The 20,795-nt window shown below is 41.8% G+C and overlaps 1 protein-coding gene across 1 annotated transcript; it reads left to right on the top strand.

Moving 5' to 3' along the window:
* The first annotated feature begins 354 nt into the window (after nucleotides 1-354).
* On the top strand, nucleotides 355-20,475 carry LOC118358298 (serine/threonine-protein phosphatase 2A 55 kDa regulatory subunit B alpha isoform-like). Its single transcript, XM_035735944.2, has 10 exons — nucleotides 355-690; nucleotides 1,196-1,273; nucleotides 12,246-12,343; nucleotides 12,460-12,625; nucleotides 13,644-13,756; nucleotides 13,890-14,067; nucleotides 14,335-14,499; nucleotides 14,664-14,833; nucleotides 15,117-15,208; nucleotides 17,412-20,475. Exons 1-10 carry the CDS (start codon nucleotides 684-686, stop codon nucleotides 17,686-17,688), a joined length of 1,344 nt encoding a protein of 447 aa, XP_035591837.1. The 5' UTR covers nucleotides 355-683; the 3' UTR covers nucleotides 17,689-20,475.
* Nucleotides 20,476-20,795: the final 320 nt, after the last annotated feature.

Raw genomic sequence — 20,795 nt, 5'->3', positions numbered from 1 at the left:
AAGGAGTGCGTTCAAAAAGTGATTGAAATCAAATGGAATGGCCTTATACTGTTACTGTATTTTTAAATCAACACATCTCAATACGTTTAGGTCTTTAACCCCTAAGGCAAACTCAGGGGGAACCTGATTGTTTTATTTGGATGATCTGTTTGAATCATAGGTGGTATTTTTGTTGAATGCTTTCCAATGCATTTTTCTGATTGGTGATAGCAAAGATGCTGCTCTTTCTGGTGATAGGCAACTATGTAGTGGATCTGTAGTATAGGAGTGGATCACCGACCATTTGTCAGATCAGTGATTCCGTCAAGGAAAGGAGGAAGGATATGATTTAGTATTCGAAAGGGGGCTGTTTTGGATATGGAATCACTTTAAACTGGTGGGAAGCGCGCACCTGCCTCTCACTGACGTCAGTGCAGGACCAGGTTGCGCCATTTTGAAAGTAGAAGAAGGGAGAGGGAAATAATAGTTGCAAAGTGATCCGAGAAAGCGTTGCTGATTGTCAAAACATTGCTTAGCAAGATAAGTGACAGGAGAAGTTGAAGAATAGCAGGGAAAAAGAGCCACACCCTCCATAGCTTCACTTGCACTCCCAGCGAGATTCTGCTTGTACACACCCTAGCCCGGCAAACTGGAAAGATAAGCAAGGGCCCCAACGAAGCCCTCGACAGAGATTCCCTCTCACCATGGCAGGTAATGTTAACTAGCAAGCTAATAATGTCTGATGCATAAATTGAAGGGGCTTGTTTATCGCCCATATATTTGCTAAGTTGTTTCTATGTATATTGTCCGCTTTCTTGCCATTTGGAGAGAAGCTAGCTAGCTAACATTAGCCTCCCCTGAGTTGGGCGTGTACTCTGCATGTTGTCCCGCGTATCGGATGCTTCCGCTAGATATAAAGTTATAGTAGCTAACTGCACCACCAACTACATTAGCTAGCTAGTTCATGTTAACTAACTAGCTAACTAACTTTCTATATTTGCTATCACGTTCTCTGTATTGAAGCTACCAAATAATGATGTCAATAAATTGCTTAATGGTGGTCTTCTCTGATTATGGAAAGTAGCGTTAGTCGTTAACGTTACTAGATTAGAAAAAAAGCTTGCTAACTAGAAGAATCACATTCATCTTTGACATCAAAGCCATGCGTGATGCAGCTTTTGAGTTTTAAAGCGTTGCTCTGTTTATGGGGTTCCAGGAGCCGGCGGCGGGGGCAATGATGTGCAGTGGTGTTTTTCTCAAGTCAAAGGAGCGATTGATGACGATGTTGCTGAAGGTAAGACTGGTGATTCAGGCTCTATAGACAGCTAGCTACGTTAGTTGATTTAGTCTAGCTAGGGTGTAGTCAATAATGCATTTAGCTAGCTACTGTACAGTGCCTTCAGAAAGTATTCACACCGTTACTTACAGCCTGGTTTTAAAATGGAGGAAATTGATCTACACACTATGCCCCATAATGTCAAAGTGGAATTTTGTATGAAGACATTTTTTTTAATTAACCAATTCCAAGCTGAAATGTCTTGGGTCAATATGTTTTTAACCCCTTTGTTATGACAAGCCTAAATAAGTCAGGAGTAAAAATGTGCATAACAAATCGCATAATAATTGGCATGGACTCATGCAATAATAGTGTTTAATATTTATTTTTTAATAACTACCTCATCTCTGTACCCCACACATACAATTATCTATAAGGTCCCTGTCTTGTTTTGCATGCTTTGTACAAAATAATAAAATCCGGTATGACAGGATATGTATTTATTAGCAAGCTATAACTGGCATATTCAGTGTCTCATACCATGATTAAATGAAGATGACCTCTTCACCTGGGTGGTCTTAACCAATCATAGTGCAGTATGATATGGGGGTAAAATGCATCCAATTACAATTCAGTATGTTTACACATTAATATTACCCCCCACCCCTTTTAAAATAAAAATGTTTTACATATTGTCGTGTCTTTGGTTATGCCGGATTAAGTGATATGACATGCTATTCTATAAAATAATTTCTTCGTAATTAATATTACCCGATTGAGCTAATCATGTAAATGTAATTAAATAGAGAGTCGGGCACCACAAAATAATATTTATAGAGCTGTTATCTTCCGAATAAACTCTTAAAGACCTAGTAATATTTGACATCAATAGCAGTCAATATTAATCGTCATCTTAGTTCAGTCTCATCTGAAAGTTGTAAGTTCTTGGTTATCTGCACGAACCCTGGCTAACAAGTTGAATCAGCAATACAAAATTGGGTTTAATTATTTATTTAGTAAATACCTAACTAATTACACACACATAATTAAATCATAACTTGATTACAAATGACGTCATAAAGGAAAACGTCCCTAGCGGGTGGAACGGATATGACGGCTTGTTACACAAAAGAAAAGGGGCTGAGTTTGAGTGAAAGAGCGGGAAGACTGAGGAACAAAGGGCGAAGCTGTGCTATCGTAAATACAGTATCTTATGCATTCTAAATTACAGCTGGTTGTCAAATGGATACGTTGTAGTAACGTCGTTGTTCGACGGGATACTCTGTCTGTTCCTTCCTAACCCTCGTTTGCACGGCTGTTGCTATTCTGACATTGGACCGTCGTCCCCACATCCTCGGAACAGGAGGTTATATTGTCGTCAAGGGCTTATATCGGAAGGGAGAGGAGGGCGTGTTTGAAAAGTTTTATAGCCCATGTCCCTTCACAGGGGCGGGCCACTGATTGAGCAGAGACATATCTTATGAAAAACCAAATCTCACATTTTAGAAGCTAAAATCACATTTCATCCCAACACAAATAATTTCATATTCAAACATTTAAATTGAACAACAATTCCATGTGAATCCGATAACTCTGATGTGTAGACTTTCCACTGTAGAGTTTGTCATCTTATTATTGATGAGAATGTCTCAGATGACAACCGAACTTACATCATATTCATTCAGTACCACCGCAAAACCAAGGGTTTTGCAAATGTAACATCAGTAGGGTAGAGAGAGGAAAAGGGGGGAAGAGGTATTTATGACTGTCATAAACCTACCCCCCAGGCCAACGTCATGACAGTATTCTAAGTGTTTCTTTTGAATACATGCTCTGTAGTTTGAACTCAAGGTAAGTAACCATTTATACTGCACCAACTGAATCAACATAACAGACGGAAACAATGATTCAGCATACTGTTATGAAGGATTCACTGTAGCAATGACATCTTAACATTTCAAGCAAATACAATACCAAAGCATTTCAAGTCAACTTTTCAATAACAAGTTTACAGTCTGGAACTCTTAGGGCAGTGATCTGCCAACACCCGTTACATTTCACAGGTTTAGGACAGCTTGACCTCTCTTCCTGACTTTGTGTTATATGATGCTGAGCATGCTTCTGTGTCAGTCATCAGTTCTTGTGGTGTTGCAGTTAAGTATGTTGTGTGTGTGTGTGTGTGTGTGTGTGTGTGTGTGTGTGTGTGTGTGTGTGTGTGTGTGTGTGTTTAGTCCATCACTTTCTATGCCAGGGGAACAGTTAATCTCCTCAGTGTATTGTTTTTTTGTGTTGAGTAGGCGACGACAATTGCGGCGCTACACCGCTCCTTCTGCGGTGCGGATGTGATATGAACTTTCAGTGTCAGCTGGCTGGATGACGACTGATGGCTTCCAGTGTCCATGCTCCTGGATTCTAACTGACCGTCGTTCAGTGGTGGTATTGGTCTCGCTGACCTGTCAAAGTATCGCTTTTGTTGTTGTCTTTGTGTACGTTTTTCATGCATTTCCTTGTAGCTGGCGACCTCAGGTTGCAGCTGCTGGTTGGTGCTGGGAAGGGTTGAACGAAGTCTGCAGCTCATTAAAAGCTGGGCTGGTGATTTGAAGTTGTCAACTGGAGTGTTGCATTATTCAAGGAGACTGAGGTAGGCGTCTCTCTTGTCTGCTTTTGCTTTGTCCATGAGTGATTTAGCAATCTGCACCGATTAAAAAAAATAAAATAATAATAATAATACTTTTTTTTAGCAAGGCCATTACTTTGAGGGTAATGTGGGCTTGTGGTGACGTGTGAACTCCCATGCTTTTGTGAAGGATTCAAACTCATTTGATTTGTAACGGGCATTGTCAGATATTAAAGTCTCTACAATGCCATGCCTGGCAAAGATTGCTTTCAGCTTGTGTATCACAGCTGCAGATGTGGTGCTGTGAAACTTGTCGAGATTGAAGTATCTGCTGCAGTAGTCTGTTACTATGTAGTCCTCGTTGCCATGGTTGGTCTGGGCTACAGTGAGATAATGTTGGCTCTTTGGTGTTTGAGGGGTGTCGCTCAAGACAGGTGGCACATTTACCAACAATGTCCTGTATTTATTTGCACATTACAGGCCAAAAGAGTGTTCTCTGCTTGCACTCTTCCATGCCCATGTGTCCAACATGGATCTTGGTGAAAGTCTCTTCTCTGAGACTGGCAAGAATTATGATTTTTGTCTCCTTTGAAAATGTTTCCGTTGATCTGTGATAGTTCATCACGATGGTTCCAGTACTCTGAGACGCTCTGAGGGCATTTTGTCCTCTCCTCAGGCCATCCATCCTGTATGACTTTCCTCACCTGTGTGAGTTGAGTCCTTTTCTGTTTCTGCTCAGATCTCCTTCAGTTATGTTTCCCTATATTGGATCACTCCAAAACATTGATATCACTCTGCAGCAGAGGGACACATTTGAGGTGAGGATTTACAGATGTACTCCCGTGTACACCTGTGTCAGGGCTGGGGTCCGCCCCTATATATACACAGTGCCTTGCGAAAGTATTCATCCCCCTTGGCGTTTTTCCTGTTTTGTTGCATTACAACCTGTCATTTTAAATGGATTTTTATTTGGATTTCTTGTAATGGACATACACAAAATAGTTCAAATTGATGAAATGAAAAAAAATAACTTGTTTCATAAAATAAATGTAAAAGGGGTGCTTATAGTTATGCACGCTCAAGTTATTTTTTTTTGTCTACTTTCTTGTTTGTTTCACAATAAAAAAATGCATATTCAATATGGTAGGCATGTTGTGTAAATCAAATGATAAACCCCCACCCCCCAAATCGATTTTAATTCCAGGTTGTAAGGCAACAAAATAGGAAAATGCCAAGGAGGGTGAATACTTTCGCAAGCCACTGTAGACCCCATGGTCGCGACACATGTTCTCTTTCATTTTCTCGGTGGACATCCATATGGTTTGAGGTACAAACATGTTCGCTTGGTAAGTGTAATATTTTGTGTGGAAGTATACTCACTGGCTCTTTGCAGCCTGGAGCAGCTGGCCTAATGTCCAGCTCCTCTTGAGTGCTTCACCCGCTGCGCTGGGTTGATCTGTCGCTTCCGTCCGTGGTTTGTCTTACTTGTGTTTTCATTGGTATGGTGGCTCTTGCTTTCACAAACTGTAATTGACCATGCTCAACTTGCCGACTGGCTTGTTCTAGGTGTTTGTTGTGAATTGCTTTAACATGCTGCTAAATATCCTGCAGGATTTTTCTTTTTCGTACCTCTGCATAGTGTAAGAGTATTGTGGTGGGCTTCCACTACATTGAGAAATTAACTTTGGAGTTCCTTAATGGAGTTACTCCATCATATAGTGCTGTTTTTACTGCTTGGATATTAAAGGTAGTATTGAAGTAAAAAAAACATGTAAATCAAATCTATTACCCGGTTGCTGTTATTATACTTTTTTTGTCTGCCTGTTTATCCCACATGGGTCTTCCCTGGTTTTTGCAGAGTTACTGGGTAATTTATCCCTCACCTGGTTCCTATTCCTCCAAGAGGGTCACGACATAAGCTCTCCCAGGGAGTCGGACCCCTGCTCCGTGGCCTTGTTGGCTTGGCTGAGCTTATGGATTTCTTTTGATAGGTGTGATGGTGGCATTCCCCCTGGGGATCTGCATACTTTGTGTATGCACTGCCTGGGTTTGAGCCACATGGAGAGGGTGGTGGAATGCCCTACTGGATGCCTGTTTTATGTGATGTTCTCAAAACGCCTGCGCGATTGGAGGCCATGCGCGAGTGTGTCTGCCAGGCTCAGGCCGGGGACAAGCTCCCTCTCACAGGAGTGGTGCGCAGCGAGCTGTTAGTCCCTCTACTGGGCCCAGTACCCCTCCCAGGAAGCATGGCCGGAGCCACCGCAGGCCTCTACTGGACCCTTCTGTTGCCAGTCCAGGACGAGGGCATGAGTCGGAACGCTGGGGACCACCTTGAACGGAGGGTGCCTGTCCTCAGTCAGGAGGTTGCCAGCTTCGATGGTGACGACAGCTGTTCCCTGTTGGCCAGTGATAGGTTGTTCCTGGGGGACAATGCCGGAGCTGGTTACTACCATGAGCGGGGCTGACAGGCCATCAGAAGCTGGCAGCGGGGCTTCATCGCCTCCAGCAGCTTGAGAGGTTATGAAGAGCTTACTCACTCGGGTAGCCACTGCACTGGACATCAAACTGGTCGACAGTGATGATTCTCCATCTGTCCCCATCTCTACAGAGATCCGCGAGGCCTTGCAGGAGAGCTGGGCCTCTGCCATAGGGCGCTTCTGACTCACAGCAGAGACTAGACCATGGAGTTATGTTGTGGGCGTGGAGTCACTCGGCCTCCGGGAGTACCCGACTATGAAATGCATAAACAAACAGTAGATAGTTACAAGGAGATGATAACGGAGTTTCCCTAGTGGGATAAACCGGTATTGCTCCTTGGTGGACAAAAAGGGAAGTGGGGGTCAACTGAGATGAGAAACTACAAAGTTGATAATTATAACAATTGAAATGCTAATCCTTTGCAAATGAAAGCTCACTCATTTGGGAACAAGAAATAACTTTCTTCTGAAACTCGTCAGTCTATTATTTTTCTGAGAAATGAAGGCTATTCCATGCGAGAAATTGCCAAGAAGCAGAAGATCTTGTACAACGCTGTGTACTACTCCCTTCACTGAACAGCGCAAACTGTCTCTAAACAGAATAGAAAGAGTGGGAGGCCCCGGTGCACAACTGAGCAAGAGGACAAGTACACATTACATTAGTGTCTAGTTTGAGAAACAGACTACTCACAAGTCCTCAACTGGCAGCTTCATTAAATGGTACCCACAAAACACCAGTCTCAACGTCAACATTGAAGAGGTGACTCCGGGATGCTGGCCCTTTGGAATTTGGCCCCTTTAGATATGCTTTTAACGACTCCCACACAGTAAAGTGCGACACGTCAGTGATGCAGTTGATCTGTAAAAGACATCAATTGATATGTATTTTTTTTAAAGGCACTACAGGATAGTAGTAGTAGTAGTAGTAGTAGTAGTAGTAAGTGGCCACACGCGTTGTGACAGTACTGTCCAGAAAGCAGATATCTAGCTGGACAGGGCTATTGTCTGAAATAACGATACTGTGTTATTGGATATTAGTTACAAAGGAAGAATTCTATTGTCCAGCAGGAAAAAGTCAATCCTAGAGTTTGAGCGGTGGACTGGAGAAAAAGGGACTACTGTTTAGCAGTGGGATTCCTCCTCCATGAATCAGACAAATTATAGTATTCTAGAAATTAGTTGATTACTGCACCTGATTTTGAAATTACATTGTTGGGCTTCGGTCTGGATCTGTCTAGACTTGGATGCAATATACAGTTGAAATCTCCGCCGAATATCAAATTATGAGAGTTAAAGTAGGGAAGTGTTGCGATGAGGTCAGAGAGAAATTGAGTGTCATCACAATTAGGACCATAGAGGTTAGCCAGAATAACCTGTGTGCTAAACAATTTCCCTATCACTATAATATATCTTCCATTAGTATCTGAAATTACTTTGGAGACAAACTGGGTGCCTTTTCTGATAAGGATGGCTGCCGCTTAGCACCAAAGTTGGAGTGAAATATTTGGTCTACCCATCCTCTCTTTAGTTTGAAGTGTTCGCTGGACCGGAGATGCGTTTCTTGGAGAAAACGATGTCCGGACTTAAGATGAGCATACACGTGGCTACGCTTGACCACCTGGTTAATTCCTTTCACGTTCCAGCTGATATTGCATGTGGAGCCTAGAGTATGTGAATTAGTCAGTCATAGTAATCAGAAAAGAATGTTAGTACGATCACATGGCCAGTGTGCTGAAAGGTCAGAGTAATAAAATGTAAAGAAAATGTAAAAACTGCTCAACATCAAACAAGAAAACCTTGGACCCCTATGCTGGCCTTCCCCTGTTGGAAGGCTGCATCTACCTTTCCTGGACTAGAGCAAAATGCTAGTGTGAGAAGACATGGGGTACAAAATCCATTCTAGAATCTTAAAGGGGCAGGAGCATATATTGGGTGTACAGTTTTCAATTACAGAATTATTTAATCTGCAGTTAATCTTCTGGTATTTATTCTGTTACCAATAATATTACCATGTTAATAGTATCTTCTGATTGAGTTTAGTTTAATGACAAATTGTAATCTGTTAGCTACCAATATGTAGCTACTGATGATAAATAATTTTGATGCAATGGCTTATCCTGCACTTTGTAAAAACCCAGAGTTCATTGGGTGAATGTTGGGGGAAAATCTTGGTTCCTTTCTAAACAGCAATGTGAATGCAAAGAGGACTCGGACCACCAAATAAGTGAAGTGGACTGGCAAAATAGTTGAGTCCTCATTCAAATGGAAGTGTGAATACAAAAATAACGCAGTTCTCTAGCTTTTTCTTACCCCAGAGTTAACTTTAAAGAACAATGAGATTATTTTAAAGAGGATGATATGTGAAAACACCCTATGACTTGGGTGGCTGGAGTCTTTGACAATTTTTAGGGCCTTCCTCTGACAACGCCTGGTATAGAGGTCCTGGATGGCAGGGAGCTCGGCCCCAGTGATGTACTGTTACACACTACCCTCTGTACTGTTACACACTACCCTCACTACCCTCACTACCCTCTGTGCGCCTTGCAGCTGGATGCCAAGCAGTTGCCATACCAAGAGGTGATGCAGCCAGTCGAAATGCTCTCAATGGTGCAGCTGTAGAAAACTTTGATGCCGCCAAATCTTTTCAGCCTCCTGAGGCGGAAGAGGTGGTGTTGCACCCTCTTATAAGCACAGGAAAAATCCTAGAGGGAAACCTGGTTGTCTGCTTTTCAATAAACACTGGGAGACAAATTCACCTTTTCAGCAAGACGATAAACACAAGGATAAATTTACACTGGAGTTCCTTTCCAAGTTGACATTGAATGTTTGAGTGGCCTAGTTACAGTTTTGACTTAAATTGTCTGAAAACTCTATGGCAAGACTTGAAAATGGTGGTCAACAATCAACTTGACGGAGCTTGAATAATTTAAAAAAAGATTGGGCAAATATTTTACAATCCAGGTGTGCAAAGCTCTTAGACTTACCCCCAAAAGACTCACAGCTGTAATTGCTGCCAAAGGTGGTTCTACAAAGTGTTAACTCGGGGATGTGAATACTTATGTAAATTAGATGTCTGTATTTATTTGCAATAAATGTGCAAAATTTCTAAAAACATGTTTTCACTTTGTCATTATGGGGTATGGTATGTAGATGGGTGAGGGGAAAACATATATTTAATCCATTTTTAATTCGGGCAGTAACGCAACAAGATGTCGAATAAGTGAAGGGGTATGACTACTTTCTGAAGGCACTATGTTCAGACTGACAATCAGTCACTGATTCACTTCTCCTCACCAAACACCATATACCCACCAATACATGTCCACAAATAAAGGGGCATGACACTTTTTTTCAGATGTTTGAGGATGCATTAATTGTGTGTCCCAATGGAAAGGTAATATCATGTTGGGTGATGCTCGTGACTGATCTACAGTCTCAGCCACTACATGCGGTTTTGGCCTGTAGCCTACTTCATCCCAAGATGCAGGTAAAAAAAGCATTGGTAAAGAGCTAATGGTAACTGTTGTAGTTTTCCACTTTTTAAGATGATGGTACCACCATGGAAGTATGCTTTTAGCCTAGCTTGTAGCCTACTTGGGTTTCTAGGCTGCATAGACGGTGCGCTTAGTTGCCCATAAGATAAAGGGTAAGAACTTGTAGGTGCCTTTTTGGCTGACCTCCGTTGAAGTGTATGAATGGCTTGAGCTGAGTGTGCTTGATTGTGTGTGCACATTACAAGATTCTGTTTACAGTACAAGCTTTGCCTGAGAACAAGCATAACAAAACAGATAAGGTCAGAATCTGAGAACAAGCATAACAAAACGGTTTAGGTCAGAATCTGAGAACAAGAATAACAAAATGGATTCGGTCAGAATCTGAGAACAAGCATAACAAAACATATTAGGTCAGAATCTGTGTGGCTATGTGGGTTCTGGGTTCTTCACCGGTGTTCATGCTGCCGCAAAAGTTTCTTTCTGCTTGTATCCTTTCCCCTTTGTCTGTTTTATTGGAGGTGTGTGGGGGGCAGTTTGTGGCTGTGGCAGGAGCAGAGGTCAAGCACCTCCATAGAACTCCTATTATGTGGATGATAGCACTGCACAACCCTACATTATCAGGCTTGTGCCAACCTCGGTCAACAAGGGAGAGATTGTTGAGTTGAGAACTTCTATGTAAGTGGTTAGCTGCAGATATGACGTTTTTTACATTTTCCCTCTGGGGTGGTTATGTACATCTTGCTTTCCACAACTTCACAAAATCATATATACTTTAGTAGTTAGGCTCAGTAGTTGTGAAATCAGTGTGGCACAGCAGGGAGCTAAATTACAGTGCATTTGAAAGGTATTCAGACCCCTTGACTTTTTCCACATTTTGTTACATTACAGCTTTGTTCTAAAATTGACAATAGTTTTTCCCCTCTTCAATCTACACACAATACTCCAGGATGACAAAGTAAAAGTTTTTTATTTTTGCAAAAGTATTAAAAATACATTTGAAAAAAGTAGTCTTAAGTATTACATTTACTTAAGTATTAAGACCCTTCACACAGTACATGAAGAAGCACCTTTGGCAGTGGTTACATGCTCAAAGTCTTCTTGCGTATGACACCACAAGCTTGGCACACCTGTATTTGGGGAGTTTCTCCCATTCTTCTTTGCAGATCCTCTCAAGCTCTGTCAGGTTGGATGGGGAGCACCACTGCACAGGTATTTTCACTCAGACATGCAGAGACTTGTACCGAAGCCACTCCCGCGTTGTCTTGGCTGCCTACTTAGGGTCATTGTCCTGTTGGAAGCTGAACCTTCTCCCCAGTCTGAGTTCCTGAACACTCTGGAGCAGGTTTTCATCAAAGATCTCTCTGTACTTTGTTCTGTTCATCTTTCCCTCAATCCTGACTAGTCTCCCATTCCCTGCCGCTGAAAAACATCCACATGCATGATGCTGCCACCACCATGCTTCACTGTAGGGAAAGTGCCAGGTTTCTTCCAGAAGTGACACTTGGCATTCAGGCCAAAGAGTTCAATCTTGGTTTCATCAGAGAGTGTTTCTCATGGTCTGGGAGTCTTTAGATTTCTTTTGGCAAAGTCCAAGCGGGCTGTCATGTGCCTTTTTACTGAGGAGTGGTTTCCGTCTGGCCACTCGCCCATAAAGGTCTGCTTGATGAAGTGCTGCAGAGATGGTTGTCCTTCTGGAAGGTTCTCCCATCTCTACAGAGGAACTCGGGAGCTCTATCGGTGACATTGGGTTTTTGGTCTCCTCCCTGACCAAGGTCCTTCTCCCTCGTTTGGCTGTGCGGCCAGCTCTAGGAAGAGTCTTGGTGGTTCCAAACTTCTTCCATTTAAGAATGATGGAGGCCACTGTGTTCTTCCCCAGATCTGTGCCTAGATGCAATCATGTCTCAGAGCTCTACGGACAAGTCCTTAGACCTCATGGCTTAGTTTTTTTTTCTCTGACATGCACTGTCAACTGTGGGACCTTTATATAGACAGGTGTGTGCCTTTCCAAATCATGTCCAATCAATTGAATTTACCACAGGTGGACTCCCAAGTTGTAGAAACATCTCAAGGATGATCAATGGAAACAGGATGCACCTGAGCTCAATTTCGAGTCTCATAGCAAAGGGTTTGAATACTTGTTTAAATTATTTATTTATTTTACCAATCAAAAAATAAAAAACTGTTTTTACTTTTTCATTATGGGTTATTATTTGTAGATTTAGTGATGGGAAATAATGTAATCCATTTTAGAAAAAGGCTGTAACATAACAAAATGTGGAAAAAGTTGAGGGATCTGAATACCTTCCGAATGCCCTGTACCCCCAAAACATTACAAATGTTGATCCTTCTATTATTTAGCAATACGCAATTGAACCTACTAATTGCCATGTTATTTGTGACAGCTGACATCATATCCACTGTGGAATTCAATCACTCTGGCGAGCTACTAGCCACTGGGGACAAGGGGGGCCGTGTTGTCATCTTTCAGCAGGAGCTAGAGGTAAGTGGTGATTACTGCTCAACACAGTCCACTGCATTTAAACACTGTACAGAGTCTCGTGTCAGTAGTGTATTTATTTTTGACATGACTGTGTTATGCATGTTGTCATCGAGCAGAGTAAGAACCAGCCACAGTGCCGTGGAGAGTACAATGTTTACAGCACCTTCCAGAGCCATGAGCCTGAGTTTGACTACCTGAAGAGCCTTGAGATCGAGGAGAAGATCAACAAGATCCGGTGGCTTCCTCAGAAGAACGCTGCACAGTTCCTCTTGTCCACGAATGGTCAGTAGAGCATTGTGTGCATGTAGCCTTACCCTCCACAGCCCTTTCCTCTGTTGGGGGACGGAGGGGACCTGACAGGACTCTGGATACGCTGTTCATTACGTTGACTCATTTGTATGTTTTGAATAGGAGAGGGATCAACGGAAATACAGACCTGCCAACATGCACGCATTTTGCGTACCAACTACGCACTTCTCTGTCCATGTACGCAGGTACGAGATCCGAGTTAAAGTACACAGAAATGAATAGGGCCTGATTTTAAATATAAAAATTACGATTTAATAATCAATAAATCCGCTGAGTAAATCTAACATCCTGATTCTCGAGCTACAACACACATACATGTATGGTGTTTGTGTCAACGCACATGGGAGATTAATACGTCAATTTTGGCGACGCTAGTACCCGGTCTCTGCCCCATCTCCTGTTTTTGTTGTGACGTTGAGTTTGCCGACTGTCAGCTGTACATAAACACATGGAAAAATCCCTTTTTGACTCTGTGTGTTGTGGGAAGGTAAACACATTGTCTCAAGCTAATGTTAGCGAACATAAGTGTGCCAGCAGTTCACTCACATTTGCTAGTGAAAGAAATTAAATGCAAATACCAAAAATAACTGGTAGAGTGTGATATTTAATTCTGCATCCCATTAGTTTATTTTCCATGCAACCTGATAGACTGTAACTGTAATTATGATCTACTTCACAAAAAGCATTACAAAAGTATAAGCAAAAACAAATATAGACATCTTGGCATTAAATGGAGTCGGGAGTTTAGAAGAGCGCGTGATGAAGAATGAATGAGTGTCCAGTATTAGCTATTTGGTCCTATTCTATAGTTGCAATCTGACTCGAACAGCGTGCGGACGAGCGGGCGGGGGAAAGAGAACCCCAATTCAGGGTTGAATCTCCAATTTGCCGAGCGCGTCTGGGACTCTAAAAAGTTGGACGGGGTTGGCAGGTCTGGAAATATATTGCTGGTGAAGAAGCAGCGTTGACATACATATGTGCTCTCTTGCAGATAAAACTATAAAGCTGTGGAAAATCAGTGAACGGGACAAGAGACCAGAGGGGTACAACCTGAAGGAAGAGGATGGACGTTACAGAGACCCCACCACTGTCACAACACTACGGGTGTGTAGACTTTCACATACATATACCCTGCACACTCAGATGCCCCAACATTGACTCATTCTATACACTACGCACAACTCGTACACCTGGCTAGAGAGAACCTGCTAAATCTCCTCCTTCCTCTTCACCATAGGTCCCAGTGTTTCATCCCATGGATCTGATGGTGGAGGCCAGCCCCAGACGAGTGTTTGCTAACGCGCACACCTACCACATCAACTCCATCTCGGTCAACAGCGACTGTGAGACCTACCTGTCTGCCGATGACCTTCGCATCAACCTCTGGAACCTGGAGATCACTGACCGCAGCTTTAGTATCCTCTCTGTGTTTGGTCCTTTTCCTTTCAGTCTCTGCTGAGCACTTCAGAAGGTCTTGGTGATCTTGTTCCGTCTTGATTTAATGCTTTCCTTTTTTGTTAATTATGCGTTGAGTTTGCTTGGATAGCACTGTAACTCATTTTACTGAGACAGTTCAACAAGGCACAGTTAGTCATTTTTGGGTCGAGTAGTTCAGGAGCCCCATTTCTTATCTGTGGTGTCAGAGCTGTTATGTTTGCCCTTGACCTCCCTGACCTCCTTAGACATTGTAGACATCAAGCCAGCTAACATGGAGGAGTTGACAGAGGTGATCACAGCAGCAGAGTTCCATCCTAACCAGTGCAACACCTTTGTCTACAGCAGCAGCAAGGGCACCATACGCCTCTGTGACATGAGGGCATCAGCTCTCTGTGACCAGCACTCCAAACGTAAGTGGCATGTGACAGTGCTTTTAATCGGAGACCGATTAAAAGTACTGAAAAGCCCGGCAATTTCAGAGACCTCGGAAGAAGATGCTTCAACACTCCTTTGCTGTCTTTGACTACTCCAATGGAAGTGACTGACCTAGCTCACCTCTCGTTGTTTCATTCAGTGTTTGAAGAGCCTGAGGATCCAAGCAACCGCTCATTCTTCTCTGAGATCATCTCCTCCATCTCTGATGTCAAGTTCAGCCACAGTGGGCGCTACATGATGACGCGGGACTACCTCACCGTCAAAATCTGGGACCTCAACATGGAGTCCCGTCCAGTAGAGACTTATCAGGTCAGCTGGTGTCTGTGTGGTGGGATGTAGTGACATCAACATGGATGTTGCATCCAAAGTTCAATTTGCTTGTCAGCTCTAAACTTCTAGTTTGATAAGTACATCCTCCTAAATGTGTCATGTCCTGTAATTGCCCTGTTGTATCTTTATTTATTTATAGCAAAGATACATTCACTTGAATGTTATCATTTGAAGGTATGCTTATATTAGACTGAACCAATGTGTTTTGTTGTGCAATTATTGTGTACTCGTGTCTTGATTCACTATCATTTTCTGCCAACAGGTTCATGAATACCTGAGGAGTAAACTGTGCTCACTCTATGAGAATGATTGCATCTTTGATAAGTTTGAGTGCTGCTGGAATGGAAACGACAGGTGAGGGTTGTCAAGTTTTGCCATACATTTTAAACTTGATACTGGATCTATGAATTGAGCCCGACCGATACGGATCTGATTTTATGGTGAAAATATTCACGATAATCGATATCTGCCAATGTTTTTATTATTATAGCTGGAATGGGGGGGAGAGAAAAAAACGCTTTCTGTTTGCATTGTGCTTAAAACAGCCATACACAGATACTCAGAAAGATGCTCTTAAATTTGAGGAAAGAACATTTGGAAGCCGAGCATTTATGATAAATGGTTACTATTAACTTTTGTTTTTTGACAAATGAGGCCGTGGTGTTTGCTTATGGTCATTCGGTGTATTCCAAAAGTAGATCATAAAATAATACGTCTGCACAGTATGAATGGATCCCGATTTTCTTTTTCAGCTATCAGTGCCACTGCGGACTCATTAGGGGTCATTATCTGAATAATTAAACAGTAAGCCAAAATAACATAAAATACAGATAGCTGGACATAATAGAATCATGTAAAAGGATTAAGGAAGCTTTGGATTTCTGCCCTAAAATATGAAGGACACCACATAAAATTTAAGAGCACCAGAAAGATGAGGTTTTGTTATGGTAAAACTGTGTTACTCTAGTGAAAGGAGGATAAACTGCACTAATTCCAGCAAAACATTAGCTTCTGAGAACTGAGCTGCCTCATGCTAGCCACCTGGACATAGATAAATACCAATACATTGAAAGTCTGTGCTATGTTTTTATCGATTGTAGGGCTGTAGCCACTGAATTCTGGGAGTTGCCACCTAAAGGAAAAACATCAATAAAAAAAATGAACTGCTGGCACTGCGCTGGCTCTCGCTCCAAGCGTTGCCTCAGTGAATTGTCCTTGCTCTCCGGCATCCTTGGGACATCCCTACCCCATTTGAAGTTGACATTTAAAATGGTTAGAGTAGGGATGTCCCAAGGATTCCAGATAGCACTAACCCTCAGTGAACGGGTGTCAAGTACTCTCACACAGCCAGTTAGCGCTTGTCGTAGAAATGGGGGTGGTGAAACGTGAATTTGGACCAGTCCCTGATAGGTGACAAACCATATATAAAAAGCGGGGCAACGAAGCGCTACTTTGTAACCTGATATGTTTTTTGTTTTGTTTCTGAAAACATTTGAATGACAAAGGCAGACCTTGAGGAATACCCTTCGTAAAGAGCAAATATAACACACCAGATTTAGTGTGCTTCACTAAGGGGCTGCAACGTTAACATTGCCATAGAGTTGAACGTTCTTAGCACATTTGGGCATAGCATCCGTTGTTTGTCATGACACCCAACGCCCTACCATGATACTTCACGCAACAGTATATGACCAGTGTGATTTTTGGCACTTTATTGAGCTGGCGTGCTTCTACTCACCGTAGAAGCAGTAGACCTAACAGTTAGTTCCCAGTATTTCACACTCTTCTCCAACTGGTATAGTTGCGTTGTGATGTGTCCAGTCTGTACCGCGCTTATAGCCATATAAAGAGCTTCCTCTTTGGGGCGAGTAATAAAATGCCCAAATAATTCTATCAACAGCTTTTTTCCAGAGCGGTCTTAAATCGGTCCTTTTCGGTGGACTAAATGCTGATACAAATATATCCTCATCGGTCAGGCATTAAATATTAATAGATGTCTGACATTTATCAGGAAGTTGATGCGGTACGATACATTAGATCAATGTTTGACATCGAGGACACTTACTTATCAAAGTAATAGTTGTATTAATTTATAAGTTGTACGTAGTCATTTTATGTTCGGCCTACAGAAGAAAGGCTGTAGCTACTGTAAGACACTATTGGGATGTCCCCCCATCTGAACTTAGCAGCACAGCGTTTATCAAAGGCTGCCTTTATCTCTGTCAAACAGAACTCAAGGCTGCCCCTTGCATTACGTCTGTAATGGTGGACTCAAGGTGGATCTGTCTGTATTAGCTTGTTAACACGTGTTTCTTTTTTACTCATTCACCGTACACGTTTAGGTTTCCCATCCTGCACAAACGCCACTGGATTGCCATTATACACACTGTTGTTCCTGTCCCTTGACATCATTGTATACATGCCACAGTATAGTTGAATGTTGTAAGGGCTGATTTAATGAATGTGTTGGTTAGATTCTGTGATTGAAAGACTACTTGAAACCACTGTAAATCTGCCACTACCTCTGAGTCTCATTCCCCACCCTTGTCCTCCTCAGTGTTGTGATGACGGGCTCATACAACAACTTCTTCCGGATGTTTGACCGAGGCTACCGGCAGGATGTGACCCTGGAGGCGTCTCGGGAGAGCAGTAAGCCTCGTTCTGTGCTCAAGCCCCGTAAGGTGTGCACAGGTGGGAAACGCAAGAAGGACGAAATCAGTGTAGACAGCCTGGACTTTAACAAGAAGATCCTCCACACGGCCTGGCACCCCCAGGACAACATCATTGCCGTGGCCACCACTAACAACCTCTATATATTTCAGGACAGACTGTAACTATTATTCAATAAACCCTTCATATCCCAGATCCCACTTTAGCCCCACTACTCTGGTCACCAACACCTCATCTGGAGAAGTGCAGCAAAACGCCTCTGTTTTGATGGCTTTGTTAGTCTTATTTCCTGTTCAGGGGGCTCCAACAGTACCACACTTCTCCTGCCACATTGCAACTTATGTCCACTACATCCCAAAGGGAACACTTTTCTAACACTAGTCTTTTGGTGGGATATTGTTTATTAAGCTAATTTCCTATGTTGCTAATTTCACGGTTTTGGTGCCACAAGCATTTTTATATGAACAAGCATTTTTTCTTTTGATATGGAGTTATTTCAACTGGGTTCCCACCTCCAACCCTCTATTTTTGACACAAATTACAAAATGCCATTCTGTATTGACCAAATTGGCAAGCTGTCAGCTCTCTATATTTGTCCCAGGCTGTTTGCCAAGTTGCCAAGTTTCCTCACCCTCATCTTTCACATACAGTACACACTCACTCTTAACATCGATGTAGACACATACAAAGCTCAACTCAGTTGGTGGATTGGTTTGGGGGTAATTGTGAGACAACTATGCCAAATGCACAGTTGTTATCCAGTCTGAGACTACAGACAAGGCTTAACAGTCTGGTAAACACAGATTCCTTCTCCAGAGGTAACCTGCAGTATGAAGCCATTGCTTTCCCAAGTAAATGGTAGTGGGCAGAGGTGCTGCAGGCAGCCTAATCTCACATGGAAGGGACTGGTCCCTCTTGCTCTTAGTGCCACCATGTACAGCTCAGCACAGAGGCTCCAGTGCAGTTATTGTAAGAGAGTCTTCAGGCAGAGGCATGCCTTGGCCATATTGTGCTGACCTGCATGACTTGTCAGTTTAAATGTGAGAGGCACTCATTTGTACCTCTGCTGCTAAGTTCCATGCATGTGTCTTGACTTATGCTTATGTTTCTTATAAATTGTTCCCCTCTGGATCAAGTTTTTTTGTTTGTATATTTTTTTAATGATATTTTGTACTTCAGATAAATAATAATCACTATAATTAGTTTATTTTTGTATGAACTAAGACCGAAATATTGATAACATTTAACCCCCTCACACTACTTGGTTTAGTCTGATCACTGTTGTCTGTTAAACTGTAGGTTTTGGACTGATCTGTAGACTGAAAGATTACTTGAAATGGTGATATTTAATGTGACTTATTGTGTTAAATTCAAGTGGGCCGCTGGTCTAAATATGGAGTGCATATTAATGTACCATTAAGAAAGGCTTAATGCATGTTGATGTCCAAAGAGCAGTCTTTTCAGGTATCGGTGCCACTGCGGACTCATTAGGGTCATTATCTGAATGTTTTTGTATTTGGGTTACTGTAACTGATATTGACTGGAATAGATTCGGTTGCTCCAGTTTTAGTTTATTTGCGCGAATTGTTTCAACTCCGTTTGTGTGTGCCATGGCTATGTTTTCTAAACATTTGCACTGAGTGAAAGATGATGAATAATAAATAGGCCATTGTACAGTGAGAATGGGCAAGGCATTATCTGTTTTCTCTGCTTCAGTTTGACTGAAGAAACACTCTTAACCACATTCACTCTGAGGAGAATCAGGTTGATTGACTAGACCAGGTTTACTGACATATTTTATAATGAGATGTTTTCTCTTCGATTGTGCATAACAAGTTATTTATGCAGGAAACAAAGTAAAACTGTCAAGTGTATCATTGGATGAAATTACTGGTTAATGTCAGCTCAGGGCATTGGAGACAGTATTTCAAACGTATGGCATGTCCAGCATTTGTACTGTATTTAGTTGATGTGGCATTATTTGTTGAGGATGTTTTGGGAGGTTGTGTCTGTAGTACATTTGTTTATGTATATACTTGATTGACGAGATAGATGCCAATTGTGAGCCATTGGGTCATAATAAGTTAGCATTAAGCTTAAGAATTGAGGCTCACTCACTAGTAATGCTACCAATAAGCACTATTGCAGTCTGTCTGCAATCAAGGTCACTAGCTCTACTGGTGTTGTCACTTCCTTAGGACTCTGCCCATGTCCTTGTTGAATACTTAGATTGTCTTATGTTTTGTGGACAGTTTATAATGGCTGTCACTTTGTTAGCTGTTGTGAGAATGTGTCATGACATGAGGAACAAGAGTGTAGCCTACTGTACATGTTTTGTCATGGTTAAGATGTTAAATGCTACATAGGAGAAGCCACACGTTATACCCCTGACCCCATACCACTATCACACACTTGGCATCAGAACATCAAGGCTCAGTTACGGTACAAATGTAGTTGTCAAAATTGGCTTTTTTATTTTTCTTAAATTTACTGTCAGTTATTCTAAAGCGTCAATACATGGAGACACCTAAACAAAATAAATGATTACTTTTCCCCCCAACACACTCCTGTCTTTACAGCTCTTGTGCAAAGCCACCAAATGTCATTCAGAAGGACCTAATTGCCTTTTTCATAGCAGAGGAAATAATGAGATAATCAAGTATGTTTCCTGAAGTGACTAGTGGCTTTTCAGGCATGAGACTGCTCACGGGAACTTAAATATAATGTATTCACAGAACTCGCAACAGAATGCACTTTTATTTTTGTGAATTTCATTGATTTGTATGTTTTGTTTTGAGAGGCTCTTGATAAAGATTGGGGGACATTTTGGGTGATTAAAAAAATATCAATACAGCAGTTTTAAAGGTTTACTGTATAGGTCTGTTTGCCTTTGTCAAATGGAATAAAATATAGTTTAGATTTAATGAGTAATAAAGTATTTCAAAACTGAACTATGAATACAAAACTTTTTATCATTTGTTTGGACTATTTCTATCAGATGGTGAGTTACGTTGTATTTGTATGTCCTCATAGTGTCTTATCATACAGGAAATGATCTTGGCATTACATGCACAAGCAACATTACTTTTTTTTAAGGATCAAGGAGACCAGAATATTGATGTGAAATACAAGAAATATGATTGGTATTTGTGCTAGGCTTCACATACTCAAAACAACTTGTGTCCAAACAATATGCATTGTATTGTTTTCCCTGTTTTATTTGTTTTGTTGCATATTTCGGGACTACAAATTAGTTGGTGAAATATTTGTG

The sequence above is a fragment of the Oncorhynchus keta genome, chromosome 25 (assembly GCF_023373465.1).
Source record: "Oncorhynchus keta strain PuntledgeMale-10-30-2019 chromosome 25, Oket_V2, whole genome shotgun sequence".
NCBI lineage: Eukaryota > Metazoa > Chordata > Actinopteri > Salmoniformes > Salmonidae > Oncorhynchus > Oncorhynchus keta.
This window is presented reverse-complemented; position numbering and strand designations above follow the sequence as displayed.

What these genes read in the sequence shown, in the direction of transcription:
- LOC118358298 (XM_035735944.2), top strand. An exon ending in TGATGACGATGTTGCTGAAG is followed by an intron (nt 1,274 to 12,245) that starts GTAAGACTGGTG and finishes TATTTGTGACAG; the next exon opens with CTGACATCATATCCACTGTG. An exon ending in TCTTTCAGCAGGAGCTAGAG is followed by an intron (nt 12,344 to 12,459) that starts GTAAGTGGTGAT and finishes GTCATCGAGCAG; the next exon opens with AGTAAGAACCAGCCACAGTG.